The sequence below is a fragment of the Marmota monax genome, unplaced genomic scaffold (assembly GCF_021218885.2).
Source record: "Marmota monax isolate L192 unplaced genomic scaffold, Marmota_monax_Labrador192_F-V1.1 WCK01_AAM20220418_F8-fsc00123, whole genome shotgun sequence".
NCBI classification, from domain to species: Eukaryota; Metazoa; Chordata; class Mammalia; order Rodentia; family Sciuridae; genus Marmota; species Marmota monax.
The window spans coordinates 2,941,472-2,964,391 of record NW_026692159.1 but is presented as its reverse complement, the minus strand read 5'-3'; the positions used below and the strand labels follow the sequence as shown (position 1 = coordinate 2,964,391).

Genomic DNA, 22,920 nt, shown 5'->3' with positions numbered 1-22,920 from the left:
TTTTCATGGCAGCATTAACAAATGGGTATAAGGGGCCTAGAAAATCCATAGGCTGGATCTGCAGCCTCTGGATATTTCAGACTCAGCTGCTAAAGATCCTTTGATATAGACAATAAGGGGCTTACTTAAGTGACTTTTCTTAGTTCATTTCCTCACCTCTGTCTCCCCAATGAATCCAGTGGGGGCCCTTCCCCTTCCCTCTCCAAGGTCCTCCAGCTCAGTCCCACAGCTTCAAAACTGGTCTCCCCCACCCCCTTCCCTAAAGTCTCCAATCTACCCCCCAGCCTCCCACCCTCATCTAAATCCCCTCCCGGTCACCACCAAAGCCCGGAGAAGTGGAACGCACACAATGCCTCCCTTATAGGGCTTGAGCTGGGAACTGGGCATGCTCAGTAGCCAGAGCAGATTTTTTTCTTTTATTTTGGTCGCAAGTGCGGCATCTCTCCCACTCCCACACCCCTTTTCCCCCAACCCCTTTCCCCACCCCCAGTTCCCTAATCATCCTGCTTAACCCGTTTTATGCCAAATGCCCAGTGCTCTCAGAATTCTAAAATGCGGAGGATTAACCCATCTGCCTCTAACTCTACTAAATAGTCTCACTTTGAGCTAAAGCCTCACACTTTTACCTTAAAGCCCCCGGCCCCTTAGACGCAGACAGGTAGGGGGAGTGCGAATACTACTGGATCCCAGAAAACTGGTCCCAAGAAGGCTCCATCCAGGATCGCCAGCTACCAAGAAGTATTCTCGGAGCTCTCAGATCTGCAGGGTGACTATTAGCCAAAGATACCTTACCGGAGATACAAAACCCAAGTGAGATTGTTGTATTTGAATGTCATTGTTGTTGACTCACCCCCCTCCATCCTGGAATTATTCAATTCCGCGTAGACTCGACGACCCTATCTCCCTTGGCTCCCCTCCCCCCAGGCTCTCCAGTGTTTCTTTGGCTTTTCCTGGGTTCACGGTTGCTCTCTCAAAGGAACGCGGTGTGTGTGTGTGTGTGTGTGTGTGTGTGTGTGTGTGTGTATTCCTTCTTAGGAGACTGGGAAGAGAAAAGACTGTAGTGTGCGTGTGTGGTGGCGGGGGGTGGATGGAGGCTAGTGCGCCCGCGTTACGAAATTAGGGTCTCTATTCCTGAGGATAGGGGTCGCTCCTCCCTAGGGGTGTTTTAGGCAAAAGAGGGGGCGGATGCCAGGAGGAAAGCGCGCTGGCTTTCTTGGTGTGTGGGTAGAAGAGGAATCAAGAAGGGGTGTTGGGGTAGGGGACTGGCGGATCCGGAATGTTGGGGGGGGGGGATCGAAGTGGTTGAGTGTTGGGAGGGAGGGCTGCGTGAGTGCTAGGGGGCGGGGGCGGGGGCGGGGGCGGAGATTCAGCGCGTGTATGTAAAGGTGCAGCCCGTGTGCGAGGGTCTGGGTGCGCGCGCGGTGTCTGGCTGGGTGCGCGCGCGCGCCGCTGCCCGCTTGCTCGCCTGCTAGGGCTGCTCGGTGGGTTTGACCCGCGAGCGGGCGTAGAAAAGCTGGATCCCAGATCACGTAGAGACCATCACCGAAACTGCAGCTCCGGTCGTGGCGCGAAGGGCTCCGCATTAGGCGCTGGGCTCCAGAGGTGGGTGAATTTCCATTGAGGACTGCATGAGCTGCAGCGACACGGGCGTTCTCTTCCCAGCACGGATTGTCATTGTGTGTGTGTGTGTGTCCGTGTGTGTGTGTGTGTGTGTGTGCGCGTGCGCGCATGTGTATGTGTGTGCGCGCGCCCGCGTGAAGGGAGGCAGGTAGCTTATTATTTTTAGTTTGAGTCCTGTTGGTTTGGGACCGGTTGCGTGGCCGAAGTGGATGTGTTAGCTATCCCACACACACCTCCCACTTGCTTGCCCACAGCACTGTCGCTTGTCCTAGAGGACCGAAGGAATCCGGGTGCCCTTAGCATCCCTGCCCCCTGGGCGGCGGGGGTGGCAGGGAAAGTGTCCTGGTCTTTGGCATCTGGCAGCTCGGGCTGGTGGGGCCGCTGCGCTGTGCTGGGCTTTGTTTTCTGCACCTATTCTCAGGCACTCTGAGCGGACGTAGATGTGGGGCTCCAGGCAGTGGCCCACGGGCTGGTCTGAGATTGCTGGGACTCGCCAAGACGGGGAATTCGAGAGGAGGAGTCGGTGGGTAACTCTAAAAGCCCTGCAAAGCCGGGTCCAGCTCTCGCAGCGCGACTTTGCAAGGCGCTTAAATGTTGAGCTGATTTCTGGCTTGGTGAGCAGTTTTGTGAAGCTGGCCATGGGAAGGGGGTGGCGGGCAAGGGGAGCCTGAGCCTTCTCCCGCGGCCACGTAGCGATTGGGTCACTCTGCCTGTGGCAAACGGATCGGTGACGTCCCAGTGCCATCGCCCTCGCGACCGGGGCTAGTTATCTTCTTTTCTTCCTAACGCACTGCACCCCAAGGTCTAGAAAGGCCAAAGGAAACTCCAGTAGCTACCCCTTATGGGACGAGAGCGCGCTGGGAAATGTGTGCGCAGCCGGGCTGAAGGCCCCCGCGACATCTCGCACAGTACCCCGCCTCCGCCACCCTGCCCGCGAGGCTGCTGCCTGGACCAGGAACCGGGGAGGGGGCTGCGCGCCGGCTCCGGGCACCAGGTTGCGGCAAAACATTGCGGTACGCGCCAGCGCCAGTGGCCCCTCCAACCGCGTCGCCGGCCCGAAGTAGCGCACAGGGGACGGTAAAGACTGAGTCTCTCTGGACTCCCTACACCTCTACCCTTGCCCGAGGGGGACCCGCAGGTTTCCCTTGTCAGCTCCGGGGGAGCCACCTCGATCCACCAACGCTGCTGCCTGTGCTGTGTCCCCGGTAGGCAAGCTCCCTCCTCCTGGGCGCTGAGCGCCAGGCGGGGCTCTGTTGATGTATGCCAAAATTGTGGTAGGGCTAGGTTTTGTGCAGTCTGGCCGGCAGCGGAATCTGAGCGTCCTGCTGGGCACAGAACGATGGAAAGACAAGGAGACAGACTGCTCTTGGCAGCCTGAGAGATGGCTTTTGGTACCCAACTCGTACTTTGTATGTTTTCTTTTTTGTCCTTTCCCCTACCCCCCACAATTTTAGTGCATGCTTTAGCGGTGCCATGTCAATGTGCATATTTTTTCGTTTACATTCAGTATCCCTTTTTATCCTCTTTCTAGCTCCCTTCTCTGAGCTCTTTTTTTTTTCTTTTCCATTTTCCATTTCTTCATGTCTCTTGCCCTTTCAGTGCCTCTATCCCTCTCTCCTTGGCGGACAGACTCTCGCTCTTCCTTGCCTGCTCCTCCAGCTGCTTTTGGCTTCCTCTGTTTCACAAGAGCTGTATTCGGCAACTTCCTAGCTTGTCCTTGTGCCTTTTTTCCCCTTTGCTGCTTAAAGTAGAAATTATTAGGAAGAAGAGAGCTCCTTATGCATTTTCAGATCTGTTGATGCTGCTGGTTCTTGTTTTTGTACGGAATTTGGGTTAGATTTTTTTTGTTGTTGTTGGTGGTGGTGGTTTTTATTTGTTTTGTTTTCTAGTTTGGTTGCTTTTTGTTTTCCCATTTTGGGGGTGGGGGTGGTGATGGTTAGTAACAAGAAATGACTCAACTGAATCAAAATAGCTGTTGAAAATCACATCAAGGTAAAAAAGATCAAGTGAAATTTTGATTTTACAATTAAAGTTTGCTTGGGTGATGTCATACTTAAGAATTGTGAGTTCTTTTTGAAATGTCAATCTTACCTTCATAGTTAATAGGGGAAATGCACCTTTATATGGCAGCTAAGTAGCATCTCAGCAGTGTTGGCTATATTTGATACCAAACTATTTAAAATGCAAATTTTCCTAGGTGGTGGCTTAATGGATTGTCTACCTTGAGATATGTTCCATTTTACCACTAGCTGATTCCTCGTGAGCAAAATAAACAAAGGAGTTTCTGTGTGACACTTTTTTTTTGCATCATTTCCTCATTGTGTGTTTCTGGGTATTTTATTTATTTAATTAATATTTGGTGGTAACCATATTGAAATTGCAGCTAGCTCTCCATTCACAATGGAAAAGACTCACATACCTAAAATTGCATCAATAGAATTCACACTGTTTGTGTTCCTTTTCATATTTATTGTGAAGCAGAAATACTGTGTGTATGAATGTGTGTGTGTGTGTGTGTGTGTGGTATTTAAGAAGTGGGCTATAACTGGTTAATTTGCTAAACATTGAACTCTACCAAGAAGTTATAATTTGTTTACAGACAGGGACATGGGGAGATAATATTGTGATTGTGTTTGGGAATTGATGCCTTTAGGAAGAAAATGTGCTATATCTGGTTCTGCAGATTAAGCTACTCAAATTGTAGTGTGTGAACTCCTCTTCCTCAGCAGGGGCAGTCTATGGTCAATGTGAAGGAGATAAGCGTTAGACCCAAACTTCAGTTGGACCTGGGTTCAAAGTGGCAAATAAAGGAACAGAAGAGGGCCTGACAGGCAAGAGCCAGTTCTAGGTGTGAAAGGCTGCCTGGAGACACAGCTAAGCAATGCTACAGCAAGCAGGTTCTTCTCCTGTTTTCAGGGATGCAAAGACAATAGGCTTTTCTTTTAACCCCCTATTTGGAAGATGACTGGCAGGCAACTAGATGCTATTTATTTTATTCACCTGAAAACAAAATTTGGCCATACCCTACTCAGCTCTATTTCTAGAACCCACAGGGTCATCTGTGCTTTTAAAGGTAGCAGTGTATAAGAGTGAACTGATTAATGGCAGTGTGCTTACCTATGAGCTGAAGCTCAGGCACATCTTTTTGCAGGGCAAATTCTACATAGGTCTTTTAAGCAATCCAGTCCTCCTATTGCCACCTTTCTTTGCAACCTGGGCCCTAATACGGCTCTGCTCAGCTTCTCTATCTAACACAAGCCTAGAGTTTAGATATCCACTAATTGCAGTGCCTTTGTGGTGCAAAGGACATGGCATACTTCATGATCCAGGGGATGGCTATTTGAGTTGTAAATAGGAAGGGCAGGGTTTGGTAGGTCAAATAAAAAAGAAATTCAGATTATTAAGATGTAAGTATGATGAATAATCTCCTTTTCTGTTGTTTGTTGTGTACTCAGCACATGTAAATTTTATATAAACTACAGGTATGGAAATAAAATATGTGGCAATTTTGGTGACCATTGTTTAACTGAATGCAAGTATTTGGAGTTTTGGGTGCTTTAAAAAAATACAAGGTAGTAGTTATAGCCATGTGCTCACTATAATATGATTTAAACAAAAATTTTCAAGTAATGACCATTGAAAAAATGTTTTCTTTTTATTTTTTAGATTATTTATCTTTATTCAGAAGCATAAAGTTCTTTGCTGATTGCAAGAAGATGTTTCTTTGGCTCTTTCTGATTTTGTCAGCACTGATTTCTTCGGCAAATGCAGATTCTGACATATCGGTGGAAATTTGCAATGTGTGCTCCTGCGTGTCAGTTGAGAATGTGCTCTATGTCAACTGTGAGAAGGTTTCAGTCTACAGACCAAATCAGCTGAAACCACCTTGGTCTAATTTTTATCACCTCAACTTCCAAAACAATTTTTTAAATATCCTCTATCCAAATACATTCTTGAATTTTTCACACGCAGTATCCCTGCATCTGGGAAATAATAAACTGCAGAACATTGAGGGAGGAGCCTTTCTTGGGCTCAGTGCATTAAAGCAGTTGCACTTGAACAACAATGAATTAAAGATTCTCCGAGCTGACACTTTCCTTGGCATAGAGAACTTGGAGTATCTCCAGGCTGACTACAATTTAATCAAGTATATTGAACGAGGAGCCTTCAATAAGCTCCACAAACTGAAAGTTCTCATTCTTAATGACAATCTGATTTCATTCCTTCCTGATAATATTTTCCGATTCGCATCTTTGACCCATCTGGATATACGAGGGAATAGAATCCAGAAGCTCCCCTATATTGGAGTTCTGGAACACATTGGCCGTGTTGTTGAACTGCAACTGGAAGATAACCCTTGGAACTGTAGCTGTGATTTGTTGCCTTTAAAAGCTTGGCTGGAGAACATGCCATATAACATTTACATAGGAGAAGCTATCTGTGAAACTCCCAGTGACTTATATGGAAGGCTGTTAAAAGAAACCAACAAACAAGAATTATGCCCCATGGGCACAGGCAGTGATTTTGATGTGCGTATCCTGCCTCCATCTCAACTGGAAAATGGCTACACCACTCCCAATGGTCACACAACACAGACATCCTTGCACAGATTAGTGACCAAGCCACCAAAAACGACAAATCCTTCCAAGATCTCTGGAATCGTGGCAGGCAAAGCCCTCTCCAACCGCAATCTCAGTCAGATTGTGTCTTACCAAACAAGGGTGCCTCCTCTAACACCTTGCCCGGCGCCTTGCTTTTGCAAAACACATCCTTCAGACTTGGGACTGAGCGTGAACTGCCAGGAGAAAAATATACAGTCCATGTCTGAACTGATACCGAAACCTTTAAATGCCAAGAAATTGCATGTCAATGGCAATAGCATCAAAGATGTGGATATCTCAGACTTCACTGAGTTCGAAGGACTGGATTTGCTCCATTTAGGCAGCAATCAGATTACAATGATCAAAGGAGATGTATTCCACAATCTTACTAATTTACGCAGGTTGTATCTCAATGGCAATCAGATTGAAAGACTGTATCCGGAAATATTTTCAGGCCTTCATAACCTGCAGTATCTGTATTTGGAATACAATTTGATTAAGGAAATCTTAGCAGGCACCTTTGACTCCATGCCAAATTTGCAGTTACTGTATTTAAATAATAATCTCTTAAAGAGCCTGCCTGTTTACATTTTTTCTGGAGCACCCCTTGCTAGACTGAATCTGAGGAACAACAAATTCATGTACCTCCCTGTCAGTGGGGTCCTCGATCAACTTCAGTCTCTCACACAGATTGACTTGGAGGGCAACCCATGGGACTGCACTTGTGACTTGGTGGCATTAAAGCTGTGGCTGGAGAAGCTGAATGATGGGATTGTTGTGAAAGAACTGAAATGTGAGACACCTGTTCAGTTTGCCAACATTGAACTGAAGTCCCTCAAAAATGAAATCTTATGTCCCAAACTTTTAAACAAGCCATCTGCACCATTTACAAGCCCTGCACCTGCTATTACATTCACCACTCCATTGGGTCCCATTCGAAGTCCTCCTGGTGGCCCCGTGCCTCTATCTATTTTAATCTTAAGTATCTTAGTGGTCCTCATTTTAACTGTTTTTGTTGCTTTTTGCCTTCTTGTTTTTGTGCTGCGACGCAACAAGAAACCTACCGTGAAACACGAAGGGCTGGGGAATCCTGAGTGTGGCTCCATGCAGCTGCAGCTAAGGAAGCATGACCACAAAACCAATAAAAAGGACGGACTGAGCACAGAAGCTTTCATTCCACAAACTATAGAACAGATGAGCAAGAGCCACACCTGTGGCTTGAAAGAGTCAGAAACCGGGTTCATGTTTTCAGATCCTCCGGGACAGAAAGTCATTATGCGAAATGTTGCCGACAAGGAGAAAGATTTATTACATGTGGATACCAGGAAGAGACTGAGCACAATTGATGAGCTGGATGAATTATTCCCTACCAGGGATTCCAATGTATTTATTCAAAATTTTCTTGAAAGCAAAAAGGAGTATAATAGCATAGGTGTCAGTGGCTTTGAGATCCGCTATCCAGAAAAACAAGATAAAAAAAACAAGAAGTCCCTGATAGGTGGCAACCACAGTAAAATCATTGTGGAACAAAGGAAGAGTGAGTATTTTGAACTGAAGGCGAAACTTCAGAGTTCCCCTGACTACCTACAGGTCCTTGAGGAGCAAACAGCTTTGAACAAGATATAGGTCATGCAATCTAACTTCATACAGAGGACATTTATTTAATGATGAAAGTGCCTTTTGTTGACTCCTAATTTCCAAATACTATATTATCAATAGGCATAGAGGCAGGTGTTTCCAAGGGTGTCTCATTAACTGTAGCTGCAAAGATGTGTCAAGTAGAAGAGACTTTCCTTAATAGATTTTACTACATAAAACCTATACTGTGGAGTCCTGTGGGGATACTGCAAACTCTATTGCCAAAGGGATGCTTTATACACAAAATACACTGAATTTAACCTCAAGAGGCAAATCCGTTTTGTACCCCAATGCAAAACCTTCGTCTCTTTGTGCTTTGTAAAGCAAACTCAAGAAAACTGGTACCAGTGTTTGTACCTCAGCTGGGTCCTTCATCTTGCACGTAGATTAAGTTGGTGGAACTGGAATAATCCTTTTGATTTGTGGCATTGTAACAACTCTGTGTAAAGATTATCTGAAAAGTGTAAAAAAAAATAGCATGCAAAGAGAGAACACTCGATAGTATTTGTAAATTGGTAATCTTTATGGCCTGCATCTTGAAACCACTGGATTTATAATGTTAAATTGTGCAAATACTTGTTTAAAATATACCATGCATTACATAACTATAAAACAAATTTGAACACTCTAAGCATTACCTGTCTATACATAAAAACCTAAAAGTGAAAAAAAAAAATCAATGTGAGCTCCATAGCATTTGTGGTGATCTGAAGAAATACATGATGTTTATCAGAATTAAATATGACTCAAATTAAACTAACACTAGAGTTTGTTCTCAGTTATGTGAAATACCCACAATCCTTAAAGGTTGTCCCAAATTAGCAAAGTGCTTACCGTGTGAGCGCACCCAAAGCTATTTTTGTAACATAATTCATATTTATGAAGTACTTTGTATACTAAATAGGAAAGTATGTACTCCTTAATATGTATTTAATATGCTTGACTTGTTTTCCTGATCACGGTGAATTTATCAGTAAGTATAAATTTAGATAGAAAACTATACTAAACTGAAACAGAAGGTAATGCGTACAGAAATATTTTGGACTTTGTGATCAGGTAAAATTTAAAAACAGAAAAAGCAAAAAAAAAAAAACATACAAAAAAAAGAAACAAAAATAAAAAAAAATCCAGTTCTGTGCTATTCTTGTGAATTTAGCATATTATCTTCAGATTTGTTACCAATTGTGCATTTTAAAATAGGCTCCTTAGTTTTATAGTATTATGTCTGGGGCAGATGTTATTTGCCATCAGTTGTCTTGCTTTTCAGGATTCTATGAGCTTAATTCAAATAGTTTTCACTGCAAATATTTTAAAAAAATAATGACTAAGGTTAATAATATCTTGTATGCATCAGTATCCTGTTCTTTCATCATTCTGACTACTGTCAGATAATTTAGTAGAACTGTAAACATCTTGGTAAGCTCCGCTGTCAAAGCCACACTGTAAATGCTTGCACTGGTCTCAGATGAGTTCACAGTCTGCAACTGCAACTGATATGCCCCCAAGTTTGATTGTAATGTTAAGTTCTATGTAAAAATTGGTCAAAGGAATGCAGTATTTGACAAGAGGAGATATTGAATATTTTTAGGAGCTCTTAATTGGCAAAGTGATATCCAGAAACACATTGCCTTCTTGGCCTCTGTGTGTGTGTGTGTGTGTGTGTGTATGCCTGTATGTTTGTGTTTGTATCCATCTCTTATGAATTACTATATTAATCAGTAAGATACCAAGAAGGTGAACATAGTCATTCTTCATGAATTTCAGATGTTTTGGTGCAGCTTCCAAAATGGTATTATGGCTAAAGTTATAACAGCAATCCCTCTGTTAAGCATTAATTTCAGGGCTTTATGTGTTTGTTCTAAGATATAAAAACAAACAAAATTTAGCGTTCATGGAGGTAGGTGTGTCTGTGTGTGTATTTGTGTGTGTATGTGTGTGTATTTGGGTATATATTCACACATATAGATAATTCAGAGATTTTTTTAATAGGAAAAAATTCTCCATATGTATGTGCTGGTGCTCTTAAAACTTTAATGTGTAATTTTAATTTTCATGACAATGTCTGTGAAAACTTTATATGAATATAAAAAAATCCTAACAAATAATTGCTTTCTGATCTCAAAAGAAATGATAAGATATGTGCTCAACAGCTTGTTTTCATCTGCAATTTCATAAGGACTTTTAATATGCCATTACCATGCATGCATGCTTCCATGGATTAAAGGGCTCCTAATGCATACTGACAGGGTAGAGATGCAAAGGCTTCAAAGGAAGTGTTTTAGTTTATCCTGTCAATAAAGTATGGATTGAGGAATCTTAAATAGACACTTATGGGAGGAACCAGAGAACTCCCTCCATGATCTGGAGATAGTAGGTCATTGGGATGATGCCTTTTATTCAGTGTGGTGGTGTTTTGAAGATATTTCAAGGTTTCTGCAGAATTGTCAATGGCAAGATTACCTGCCACCATCTCAAAGCTTGCTGTAGTATATTGGCTATTTCATACTCCTGCTGAAAGGTATAAATGTTCAAAGTGTTTTTTTTAAGTAACTTAATTGTGGTTATTTGGAGGTTCTAATTGTAAATGAAAGTAACAAATCCTTGGTTAAGGCTGATATACTTTCCTTAACTAAAGTCATTGTGCCTACATTATACAGTGTGTACTATTTTGCACCTGTCTCTCATTAGTTCTACTTGTACATTTTATGATAATGTAGTTAGGCATAAGTTCTGAGTTGAGTACAAGAGCAGTTAAAATACTGTATCTACATTTTGTTGCTTCAACTATAACCTTGATGTTAGTTTAACCCCTTGAGGTATGACATGTACGTTGGTACAGCATTTTTAGTAGAACTTTGATTCAAATCTTGAAAATCCAAGAAGTGTTCATTTCTAATGTGTTCTGACACATCATGGGCTTCTTGGAATTATATTCATGTGTATGGACTGTGTTAGAACAGTTGCAAATAAAACTAGATCCTATGAAATCAATGAAGGGGTTGAGATAATATATTGTGTCCGTGTAAGATAAATCAAGTTTTAAATTATTTTTTTATGAAATCAATAAAGATGATTCAATTCTTTAAAAGTAAATCTTTGTGTAATTTTATGAGAAAGCAGCTATTAAAGTAAAGTGACTCAAGTCTATAAGGCAATTTATATTCTATATTTAGTTTTCCACTCTGAATAATAAAGTGAATAAATATATAATTAGAAAATCAGTTAAGACCATCTTTATTTTGTTGCTTTTTTAAACATTTAATTTTCATAAGCCACAAAGATACATAAATTATACAGGGCCTGGCTTCATGAATAACATCAACAGGTATTTCATAAATAACAGATTACATTTAGAAATGTATGGCGATAATACTAATCTATAATATCTCTTGCATGACATTAACATTGACATTGTACAAAATGAGCACAGTTTTTTTGTTTGTTTGTTTGTTTTATTTTTGTTTGGGTTTTTTTTTTTGTTATTATTGCATCCAAAGAGTTGGGGAGAAAATATATTAAGAATGTATTTATAATCAATATTTTGAAATAAACTAAAGAAAACACATTGTATTGGCTTTACCCTGATTGATTACTAGTGTTTTAGATTAGTTTGTAAAAAATATTCAAGTAATTCTACAAAAATCTAATGTAATTCACAGAAAGGAACTGTTTTAAGGACTTTTGTTTGGTTTTAATTGAATCAAGGTATTAGAAAGACTTTACTAAATGCCACTTTTATGAAAGTATTAATAAAATTGTTTGCTACAATGGTATTTTTGAAGCCACAGTGTGCTTGCGCTCTCTATATATATACATATTTTTTTCATTATTTTTCAGAAGAAATAGAACAGTAGCACTCAGTCACAGCACTCAGATTTGAAAGTAAGATATATAGCTTTTAGAATATGGTTTATAGTCCAACTTAATTATTAAATCTTTGTTAAAAGATGCTTTCCTTACAAACATCTTGGCGATCTGTGTTCCTTCCCACTGACAGCCCCTTTGGAAAAGAGTCAGAGAGAGCCAAAATCAACATGCTTTGATTCTTGCCCATTTTCATTCATCAGTTGGAATCTGACATAACTTCAGACAAGCAAATATTAGTATTTGATCTTAACTATCTACTCAGATAGTTGTAATAGAGCTACAGAACCTCTGTGTATCGTAACCAGCTTGACTGTTTGCAGGTTACTTACCTGTTTATGGGTGACTTTTGATTTTTAAATTTTTTTTGGGGGGAGTCACTTTGAAGATAATCAAAATTATCAATCCATCACTTTATGAAGATACTGTGGTTGCGGAAAATGAACCAATTGCCTTATGACTAATTTGAGGGCACAGAAGAATATAAACAGACAGTATTGATCAATAAATGGGATTAAGGCATGTGTACTTCATGGAGAAGTAAAGATGGGAACAGAGGGGAAATAAAATATGATTGCTATGGCCTCACATCTATGCATAGCTGTGCTGAAGGCATGAAAAGTATAGATAGCATGTATAAGTACTTTTGGACTAAATATCTTGTGCATCACAGGAGATATATGGCAGGATTGTGTTATTTTAGTTTGTTTTTTTATGAGAATTGAGCACAGGGCTTTGGGTGTCAGCCAGTCTGTTATGTAGACAAGTGGCATCAAATCAAGAGTTGACTTCATTTCCATTGCTCATTCAATTAGTCACTATGGTCAGATGGGCTGAACTAAAATATCCTGTTTGTGGTATCACTTACTGAGAATAACTAGTGATTATATATCAAGTTTACCTGATTATCATTAATCCTTAAAATTCAGACTTCCTGTGGAATCTGTCCTTTGTTGAAATAAAAGCAAATAGGAGGACAAAAGACTTTTAAAAGCTTATTTTATTCAAACTTCCCTTTATCTAACTTTGAAATTTATTTATTTACTAATTTTTTTTTCATTTCAATTTAGTTTCCACTAGTTGATATGATTGCATTTTAGAAGGGAAAATTAAAAAAGGGAAACTCTATCTTGTATCATATAAAATAATATGAGTTTATTGTTTTTTAAAAAATTTTTAATTTATTGTTTCTGTGTCTGCAGAAGGAAAAAACAGTGGGGCTCTAAGACATTTGAATACTTTGGGTCAAAATAATTGCTATTAAGAATGAAAAGATTTGAACTTCTCATTACATGATAATTACCAGATTCACTGACTATAAAACATAGAACCAAGAGAGGATTACTCAATCCTTGGCTTTAGTTTACTTCTGTAGATACTGCCTAGATAAGAATAGAAGTTCTGCTTATTCCATTAATCCAGCAAAAATGAGAAATAGTTTTACTTTAAAAAGTTCATGAATGGACCCTTCAGAAAGATAAACTGAATACATAATGAATAAATATATATTATTCATTTTAATTTACTTACAGAAAGAAGATAGTCTTTTAAAATTTCTGAACAATATACTTACTTCTCTTAGTTGGCAACTCAAAAATACTAGTTCGTGTCAGATGCTGCTGGTTAGCAGCCTAAGGTAGCCATGTTGTGCTGTGGATACTGCTCATGGAAACGTTTGAAAAAATCAGTAAGCTCTGTTCTCCCTACTAAGAATTGCAATGTATATTTCCATCCTTGTTTCATGTAAATTGAACCATTGTGCTAAAATTCTGGAGTTGGTATGCAGTAACTTTAATGCTGTTTTCACAAATAAAAGTCTTTTCTTATAGGTCACATTTGTAGCTATTCAGTGTGTTTATTAGTGTGAAATTAGTGAAACTCAAGTTCAAAAAGAAATGGAAATAATCTGTTTTATAGCTGATGCAATTATTATGTTAGTTTATCTGGATAAGCAAGCTCTATCTATGCACACACATGCACCCGCACACAGAATGAACAACACATACAAATGGTGAATTATCCACAAATGGAAATAGATACTTGATCTTAGCAATTAAAATGTTTCTGCCTTGACTACCTACATATTTCATATCAAATTAGATATTATGGCAGATAATTGTTCTAAATTTTGCTTTCACTTTAAATTGAAACTTGACCACTGTGTCATATACAGCATCAATTAGGTCCAATTTATCTCTCAGGAGTTCCTTGGGTTTCAGTATTGTCTATCATGAGAATCAAGTTTGCTATTCTTTATTTGTTAACTTCATCACCATCTTCCTCAATCTGTAAGCTTACTAAATAAATGTTGCTGTATGCTACCCAACAATGGTGCAAATCCATGCTATTATTACCATTCACAAACATTATTCAGAGCACCATGTAAAAGCGTCTAAAGCCAAAGCAAGGAGACCCTCTGTGAGGATTTGATTAGAAATTACTGCAACATTCAAGTTTTCTTAATACAAGAAGTAATAGTTGGTTGAAAATTATACCTAAAGAAACCTGAAAACAAAGTTAGGATTGGGGAGAATAAGGACAAAGGAATATGCAGAGAAAAAAAAATGTTTACTTATTAGCTAAAATCCAGTTGCTGAGCAATTATGGTAAAATATGTGAAATCTTAGACGTTTTTCTCAATCTTAATCCTTTATTTACTTTAATTGGATATAAAATCCAGACTAGTGTCAATATGGCAGTAGTAATTTATGGGGGTTTTTGTATTTATTTATTTATTTTACAGAATTTGCAGGTCAAATAACACGAATAGTTAGTTTTTCAGCCCCCATGGAATATTTTTCCCTTTCTTGACTGATATCATTATTTGACTGGCTGTCAGAGTCTTCTGATACGGCTTTAGCTGTTAAAATGATGATAAGCAGTATTTTTGTTTAATGAGCATAAGAAGTAAGACATGCATAATACACATAAAGTACTTTGATAGGGAGCAAAATAAATCAGTACAAACATTTGGATTCCCAATCCTGTGGTAAAATGCTGGTAGGCCTTCTTGTTTGTTTTCAGAAATTGTAGTTCAGCAAAAATTATTAAGTGCCTATTTCAGAAGCTATTTCCTACATGAACCCCCAGGAAACCGTGTATCTGCCATGGATCCCCTTGCTCCATAGCAGGATATGTCGTACTTGCCAAGTCTTCCCTGCTGGAAATTCTTCTCTTCTGCTGTTACAAACAGCCAGCACTATCTATGGCATGGACTAGCTTAGGGAGAATTTTTCATTGTGGCTTTGTTGGTGGCAATACATAGAAAAATCCACAATTCTAAGTCCCAGCCAGTATTCACCATTGTAATATAACCACACTAGAGAGCATTTTGGTTGTGCATATTTTTCACATTGCGTCTTAGTTTTTGCTCATCAGTTCCCCTCTAGCCCACAGACGCTAGTAGTCATTTTATTCATCATTCTTCCAAAGTAGAAACTACCTTCTATCATGGAAACTTTAAGTTACTTAAAAGAGAAAAAAAAAAAAAAACAATCATCACACTCCTCTCCACCCATTTCCTTCTATAACTTCTAGAAATACAGAAAATTAATGTAGCAGGTAATGGATTTAAATGGAAGTCCTGCTGACATAGAAATAATTATAAGAAGATAGAGTGAGGTATCAGGGAAAGAAAGCCAATTTTTGGAAGATATTTCTTGTATTTTAGATTTCCTTTCCCAACATTAGAGTTTCATGTCTTAGCTCATGAACTGCATCCAGAGAAACCAGTTTATACTCTTGAATCTCTGCAGTAACTACAGATGTATATTATTGCTGACATGTTGGTCAGGTTTACCATGTGTTGTCATAAACATGGCTGTTATTTTCTCCTTTCATTCTCTACTTCAGAAAATATTCATTTGCTCAGATTTGGCACAGCTGCTGAAATGCTGCTGTATCAATTCTCGCCATGAAATTTCACAAAGCATTTTTTTCTATATGTAACTAAGCAGTTACACAGAATCGTGTATTGCAAACTAAACAAAAAACATCAGAATTAAAAAGATAACTAGTGAGCTCTTAAGAAAAGACAGCTTTACAGAACCAAAATGAAGGCATTTTATTAAAATTGCACCATGGTCAACAACCTCCCTTTAAACTTGCTGGCTTTTTATAGGCTTCAATGTATGCATCATCAGGGAAGTAGGATCAGCTCATATGCAGCATTTCCACTCTTTGCTTCATCTTCTTGGTTGCCTAATTGGTTCTGCAGTGTAAAATGTGTGATCACTAACTTGGTTATTTAATGTCCAATGCATATATGATTTTATCTGGTTATTAATGTATTAATGCATTGGAGAAAGCTCTTTCTATAACTGAGTGAGACTGCACTAAATGGCTTTATATCATCTTAATCATTACCAGAACAGAGGTAAAATAAGTGCCTATTTGTATAATCTTCAGTGTTTAAGGACCATCACAGAAGATGGAGTATATGTACTCATTTAATTTTGGAATCAAGTCATGTGGTCCCAATCCCTTGTTTTTCAAAGAGAAACTGGGGCTGAAAAGGGGAAAGTGACTTACCTAAGGTCACGTAATATATTATGGCCACTCCAGTGTAGGATCTGACTGTCACATAGAGTTTTATTTCCATTGTAGTACTCTGTTTGGAAGTTTCAGGGAGGAGAATGAGGATCTGTGGGTAAGTTACAGGGAGACTTTCCATTGTAGAATAAGGACATTTTCCATAAGGTTTTAGAGCAGCCTATAACTTGAATGAACTTGATATAAAATGTAGGCTTCTTTAATCATGGCAGAGTCTAAATTGAGAGTCATCCTAACAAGGAAGATGGATATCAATCAAGAAAATGTATTTGAATGCAAGCTTGGATGAGATGATCTTGGAGTACATTTTTAATGCTAAGATACTAAGGATTCTCTGATGTAAATACTAAAATCATTCAATACAAACTATCATATGTGTTTTGCCCTCAATGTGTGAATACTTGATCTATTGTATTTATTTACTAACAGGTGATATCCACTACATTTTAGTATTACAAATCAATAACCTCAAAACACTAGTTATATATTAGGCTTCATGTTAGATGAGCAATATAGTAAAATTCCCCCTGATTTATAAAACTTTTAAGTGTAAGCATTCCAAAAAAGAAGACTCACTCATGTTTAATTTTTTATAAAGGAGAAAAAAACAACTACCTTTGTACATTGCACTGAAGATGGCACTCTAGTAACAACCTCACACTAGAAAGGATAAGACATGCTAGTATTTATTATTTCAATCCTCAATTTCAACATGGGGGTGATTTCTTGAGCCTGGCAAACAAATCACAAAGGTTAGTTTATTGTGTTATCATCTTCAATAATTGGAATTAGGTCTTTTTATTATTTACCCTCAATTATTTAGGGTTGAAATTTATTTTAGAGAATTTTATGTCAGATTTCAGCCCAACAAACTATTTAAGAATCCACCTGAAAATGAACTATGAAAAAGGATATTCTCAGAAACGGTTATTTGAATTTCATTCCACAGAGACAGAAAGTTTTCTTAAAAGGGAAATGAAAGAAAAAAAATCAGACTCAAATGTTCTTATTTGTTAGCTTGCTTTGAGGGCATTGTCAATTTTTAAAGATTCTAGGTATGTCTATGATGACTCTAAATGAAATTCTAAGGTTATTTTTTGAAATACAATATCATTTAACCAGAACCTTATGAAACATGGCTACTGTGCATTCACTGGTCCATTTAATTACTGTATGGTGTCTATCTAGCAGAACATATTGACACTCTGCCCTGCCTCTCTCTTCCTCTCACATGCCCACTGATGATACCACTTCACCCTGCTTAATGCCTGTGCAGCCCCATAGTTCCACACTCCCATTAAAACTGTACTTTTGTTTAGTTTTTTCTTCCTATTTCACTTTAATATACCATATTAACATGCAGCTAGTCAACATGCATGTTAAATATGTCAGTTTTCTCTGAAATATTTGCATTTTAAGAGTATGTTAAAGAGTAAGGGAGGAGACTACATTAGTAGAATTAATGACAGCATTTCAGGGCCATGACATACAGTGGACTAGGAGGCAGCTGAGTCTAGCTCAGATCAATGGAGAGTGATACTAACTTATACTGACTTTCAAGAAACCCCATATTAGGTCCCCTTAATGGTTTTTATTCATTCAACTTGTTCATATTAGACTGGGAAAAGGAAAGGTGGGTCAATCATGTAAGGTTCTCCCATGGAAATGACATTTGAATTAAGGTCCTGAAAGAGGAGTTCAAATTAGATGCTGAATATTGGAGTTGGGGAAGGCATATGAGACTGAGGGAGAAACACCAATGTAGGAATGAGCTTATTATGTGGTGCTGATGAAGTAGGCAAGAAGGAGATCAGAGGTTGACATGTATTTTCTGTGAAGGGCAGATAGCAACTATTGGAGATTTTGGAGACCATATCGTCTTTGTTGCAACTAGCCAATTCAGCCCTTGTATTATAAAATCAGAGACTGTGGGGAAATGAATAGGTGTGACTGTGTTTTTAATAACACTTTATTGGCAAAACAGGCTGGGAGATGAATGTGGCCTATAAGCCATAGGTGCTGACTCCAATGCTAAATCATAGAGAGCCTGGTAGAAGTCTTTCATGTGCTTTGGGAAGTGAATGAAGGTTTTCAAAAGCATTGAGGTAACATGATTAGATTTGTTTAGGACGCACCTCTGGCTATTATATGGCAGCTGGACTAAATGGAGCAAGGAGCAGAGTTTAAGGAGGGAAACTAGTAAAGAAACTTGCAGTAGTACTGAAAAAAGATGATGGCAACTTAGTTAAGATAAAGAAAATATTTGGTCGTGAGCTCTATTTTGAATGTAGACTCTGCAGGACTTGTAATTAAACTGGATATGAAGATCAAGGATGACAGAGGAGTCACATATCTGGAATAATGAAGATGCTGTTCTCTGAGATGAGGAACCCCAGGATAGTGGTGACCATTGGGGGTTGATAAAAGTGTTTCATTTTGGACATGTTAAATTTGAAATGGCTAAGGGTCTTCAGTTGTCAGTTAGATGACTGAATTTGTTGGACAGGAGCTCCTAGGAGCCATTTAGGCAAGAGATGGAATTGAGAATCATCATTGACACTTAGGTCATGAAAGGGGGTCACAGAATGAGAAAACAATGCCCCACAATGAGTGCAGATGCTTTAGAATTTGTTTTTCAGTGTTATCTCTGTTGTGCAACTTCTGCATCAGAATCACTTGGGGTACTTGTTAAAATCCAGAATGACTGCCCCCTCCCAGAATCTCTGTGAGCAGAGCCTACAAGTGTGCATTTTAAAGTTTCCCAGCTTATTATTATTACATTAAATTGTGGGAATCTCTGCTACTGTGATTATTTGGAAGAGAAAACTCCAAAAAAGAAAAAAAAAAGTAAGTGGATAGGTCAAGGGGAAACCAGGAAGCTATGGGGTCCTGGGAGCTGAGAGAAAAGAGCATTACAAGAAGAAGTCAGTGACTCTCCGTGTCCAGTGTTGCTGAGAGAACTGAATGCACTCTAACCAGGCTTTTCTGGTCCCTGCTTTACTTGGATCACATACAAAACAGATGTGAGAACAGCTGTGAGACTTCATGCCATAATAGGAGACAAAATTTCAGACAAAAACTGCACAGAGAGAAGGAATTCTCTGAGAAATGATGGACAAAGATCAGGAGCAGAATACTGGGCAAAGTGGAAGCAAAAGATCAGTGCAAGGAAGACTCTGATATTCCACAGGGGAGACATGGAAGCAGCAAAGCCAGCAGCAGGAACTTACCAAGCACAGGAGGTGAAAGTGAGCACCCCACGTCAGTACTACAAGGCAACATATGTGGGCTACAGGGAAAGCTCACCCAACTCCAGTGCTTTTTGAGAGGCCTTATGTTTAGTGGTCCTGTCCCTTTAGGGATGAGGAACAAACAGGTGTCTGGAAGCTTCAGCTATTTGCTGTGAGCTTCGAATTGTAGCAAATTCTGCCAGGAAAACTCCACTCTCACCCTACTCTGCCATGGCAACATATCCACAATAAAGTATGTGTTCTTTAAAGTCGAGTTGGTCCGTATTCATTGAATGCCTATGATGTGTTTTCTTTGAGCTGGGTGCTGAAAGAGGCAGAAGGGTTGGACTAAGTCCCAGTCCCCAGAGAGTGTATAACCTAGTGGAGATGGCAGGTATGAAAATGATTGAATAACTAGAACATTACATTCTCAATGCTGTAATATAAAGTCAATGTGCTGCATGAACAGGTGCTCAGCTATGAGAAGCAAGAAAAGCTTCAGAGTGGAGGTGCACTGGGACCTAACATTTGAAGGATTGTTTGGATTTTGATATGCAGAGAAGGAAGTTCCCACTAATAGATCTGTTAGTGTAAAAGCAGAGAGTTGGGGGGTGCTTGGTGTTCTCAGGAGTCGGGGTGGTTCTGTGTGGCTGAAGCATGTTCCTTCTGAGTGATATCCTCACTGTTTGTCCACCTGCATGACTCACAGGGACCTCAAGCTCAGTAATGTCAGACTGACATCATTATTCTCCCTGCACAGAACAGTCTTCTAGTCTATGACATCCTCATGATCAACCTCTCAGCTGCCTGGATGATCCAGTTAGAATTCTGCTCATCATTGTGAGTCCCTCCCTATTCTTCACCCCACATCAACAATGTCTAAGGATTCTCTCTCACATTTTTCCTTTCCATCCCATTGCCACCATATTGGGCTCTCTTGGACCTCTGCTGAAGCCACCTGGCTGCTCTCCCTGCCCTGCTGTCACACTCTCCCATTAATTTTCCACACAAATCATCCACAGTCATCTTAAACTTCAAATCACACTCAAGTCCCTTCAGTGACTTCCCACTGCCTTCAGGATAAGATAAAAATAGCTAAAAATCATTTTCCTTTGTTGAGTACTTATTACATGCCACTCACTTTTCTCAGCACTTCCCATGTATTAATTCTTTTTTCCCCATTTTTACTGTTTGCTGAACCTCAGATTGTTGCTCTTTTATTGTGTATATTTAAGCTGTATGACAAGATGTTTTGATTTACTTATACATACTGAAATGGTTGCTACCATCAAGCTACTTAATCTATCCATCACCTTCAATAGTTACCTTTCTTTTCCTTTGTGGTAAGAGAGCACAAAATCTATTCTCTTAGAAATTATTTAGTATTTGAAATTGTTAACCATAGTCCTAATGCTGTATATCCGATCTCTACAATTATTCATCTTATATAACTGCAATCTGTACTCTTTCACCTGGTAACTGGGGATCTCTCCGTTTGTCTGTATTCAACTTTTCTTAGATTCCACATATAAAAGACATGATGCAGTATTTGTCATTCTGTGTCTGGCTTATTTCATTTAACATTATTCCATAATTTCTTTATCCATTCATCCATCCACTCTTAGGTGTGTCCATGTCTTGGATATTATGAATAATGCTTCAGTGAACATAGGGATATCTACATAGGGCCTGATTTTATTTCCTTGAGTATATACCTAGCAAAGGGATCAGTGTGTCATGTGGTAGTTCTATTTTTAAGTTTTTAGGACTCTTCATACTGTTTTCCATAATACCAATCTACATTCTCACTAACAGTGCACAAAAAGTTCCTGTTTCTCTACCCCTTGCCAACACTTTTTTTATCTCTTGCCTTAACAGTAGTTAGCCATCCCAACAGCTGTGAGGTGCTCACTGTGGTTTTGATTTGTATTTTCTTGATGATTGTTAATTATTGAGTTCCTTTTCATATGTGTATTATGTCTTTTATGGAAAAATTTCTATATGGGTTCTCTGTCCATTTTAAATCAGATTATTAACATTTGTTGTTGGGGATATTAACCCTTCATCGTATAAATGGTTTCTAAACAATTTTTTTTCCTAATTGATAGGTGCCTTTTCATTTCTTTGATTGTTCCTTTGCTGTGTGAAAATGTTTTGATTTAATGTAGTCCTACTTCTTTATTTTTCCCTTTGTTGCCCGAGCTTTTGGGGTCAAGTGTAAGATATTGTTACCAAGGTCAACTATCAAAGAATTTTTGTCCAAGCGACTTTTTGTTGAAGGAAGTACAATTGTCCCAATTTACAGATAAGAAATAGAGATAAAAGGAGATTTAGAAATTTTCCCAAGCTTGCATATTAATAAATGACAGAGCCAGAAAAAAAATCCAAGTTTTTCTGATTATGGAGTCTAGACTTTTGTCTGCTATGCTATGTGGCTCCAGTGAAATGTAAACCCTTTACCAAGGACTACATCCCCAGAATGGCTGAACCTTTGCTGCTCTCTTCAGCCTTAACTCATGGAATTGTTTCCTTCTCTTCCTTAATATTCTATGTGGTCTACTGAACTAAATGATTATAATTCTATGAGTTAATTTAATTAAGGTGCCATGTTCCCTTATTCCCAAGCTTGTGGACAGGAAAGCTGCATTCCAATTTTGGCCAGGTTCACTTCTATTATTGTCTTAGATCTCAGCTTATTTGACATCTTTCCCAGTAAGATCCTCCTGTACATCCCTACAGTACCTGTGCTAACTCCTCTTTCAGCTCATTCTACCTTGTATTAAAATTGCATGTTTTCTTATCTATCTCCCCAAATAAAATGTGAGCTTCTAGAGCACTGGGATACATATTGTTCCTGTTATGTGTACTATGCCTAGCCTAGTACCTGGTGCTTAGTATATAGTCAACAGATATTAATTGAACCAATAATTATATTAATGAATATGGTAATAGATGAAGTCTGAGAGAGAGAATTTAGAGACAGGTTGTTAAAGCCTTTGGATGCCATGCTAAGAAATTCAACTATTTCCTCAGTCAATGAGGAGCCATTAAAAGATTTTGAGAAGGGAGAGATGTGATCTAAATGTTTTTATTTTAGGAAGGTGAGTCTGGTGATCTGGATATTGGAGCGAGAATTTTGAAGGAAAAAAGATAATTAGGATGTTATTAAAGTAATTACAAAATTAGAACATTGTTCAAGTTTTTGCAGGATAAAAACTGCCTCCAAACTCAGCAGCATACACCACAAGTCAGTTGCTTGTGGTGATGGGTCTGTGGGTCAATAACAAAGGCAGTGCTTTGACTGAAGGCATGTGGGTTGGCTGGTCTAGGCTGACTTGTCCCCAAGTTTCAAGTTTAGTTTTGTTATTTTTATGTGTCTCTCATTTTTCTGGGACCAGTTGGCTACCCAGGAATAG

The 22,920-nt window shown here is 39.1% G+C and overlaps 1 protein-coding gene across 3 annotated transcripts; it reads left to right on the top strand.

The window, feature by feature from the left end:
- The first annotated feature begins 1,400 nt into the window (after positions 1–1,400).
- Positions 1,401–13,556, top strand: Slitrk4 (SLIT and NTRK like family member 4). Of its 3 annotated transcripts, none has more exons than XM_046420213.2 (2): positions 1,401–1,602; positions 5,287–13,556. In XM_046420213.2, the coding sequence occupies exon 2, from the start codon at positions 5,337–5,339 to the stop codon at positions 7,845–7,847; it is 2,511 nt and encodes an 836-aa protein (XP_046276169.1). In that variant the 5' UTR covers positions 1,401–1,602; positions 5,287–5,336; the 3' UTR covers positions 7,848–13,556. The 3 variants fall into 3 exon arrangements, with proteins under 3 accessions (XP_046276169.1, XP_058428025.1, XP_058428014.1); XM_058572042.1 differs by lacking the exon at positions 1,401–1,602 and adding an exon at positions 1,960–2,143; XM_058572031.1 differs by lacking the exon at positions 1,401–1,602 and adding an exon at positions 2,931–3,029.
- The last annotated feature ends 9,364 nt before the right edge of the window (positions 13,557–22,920 follow it).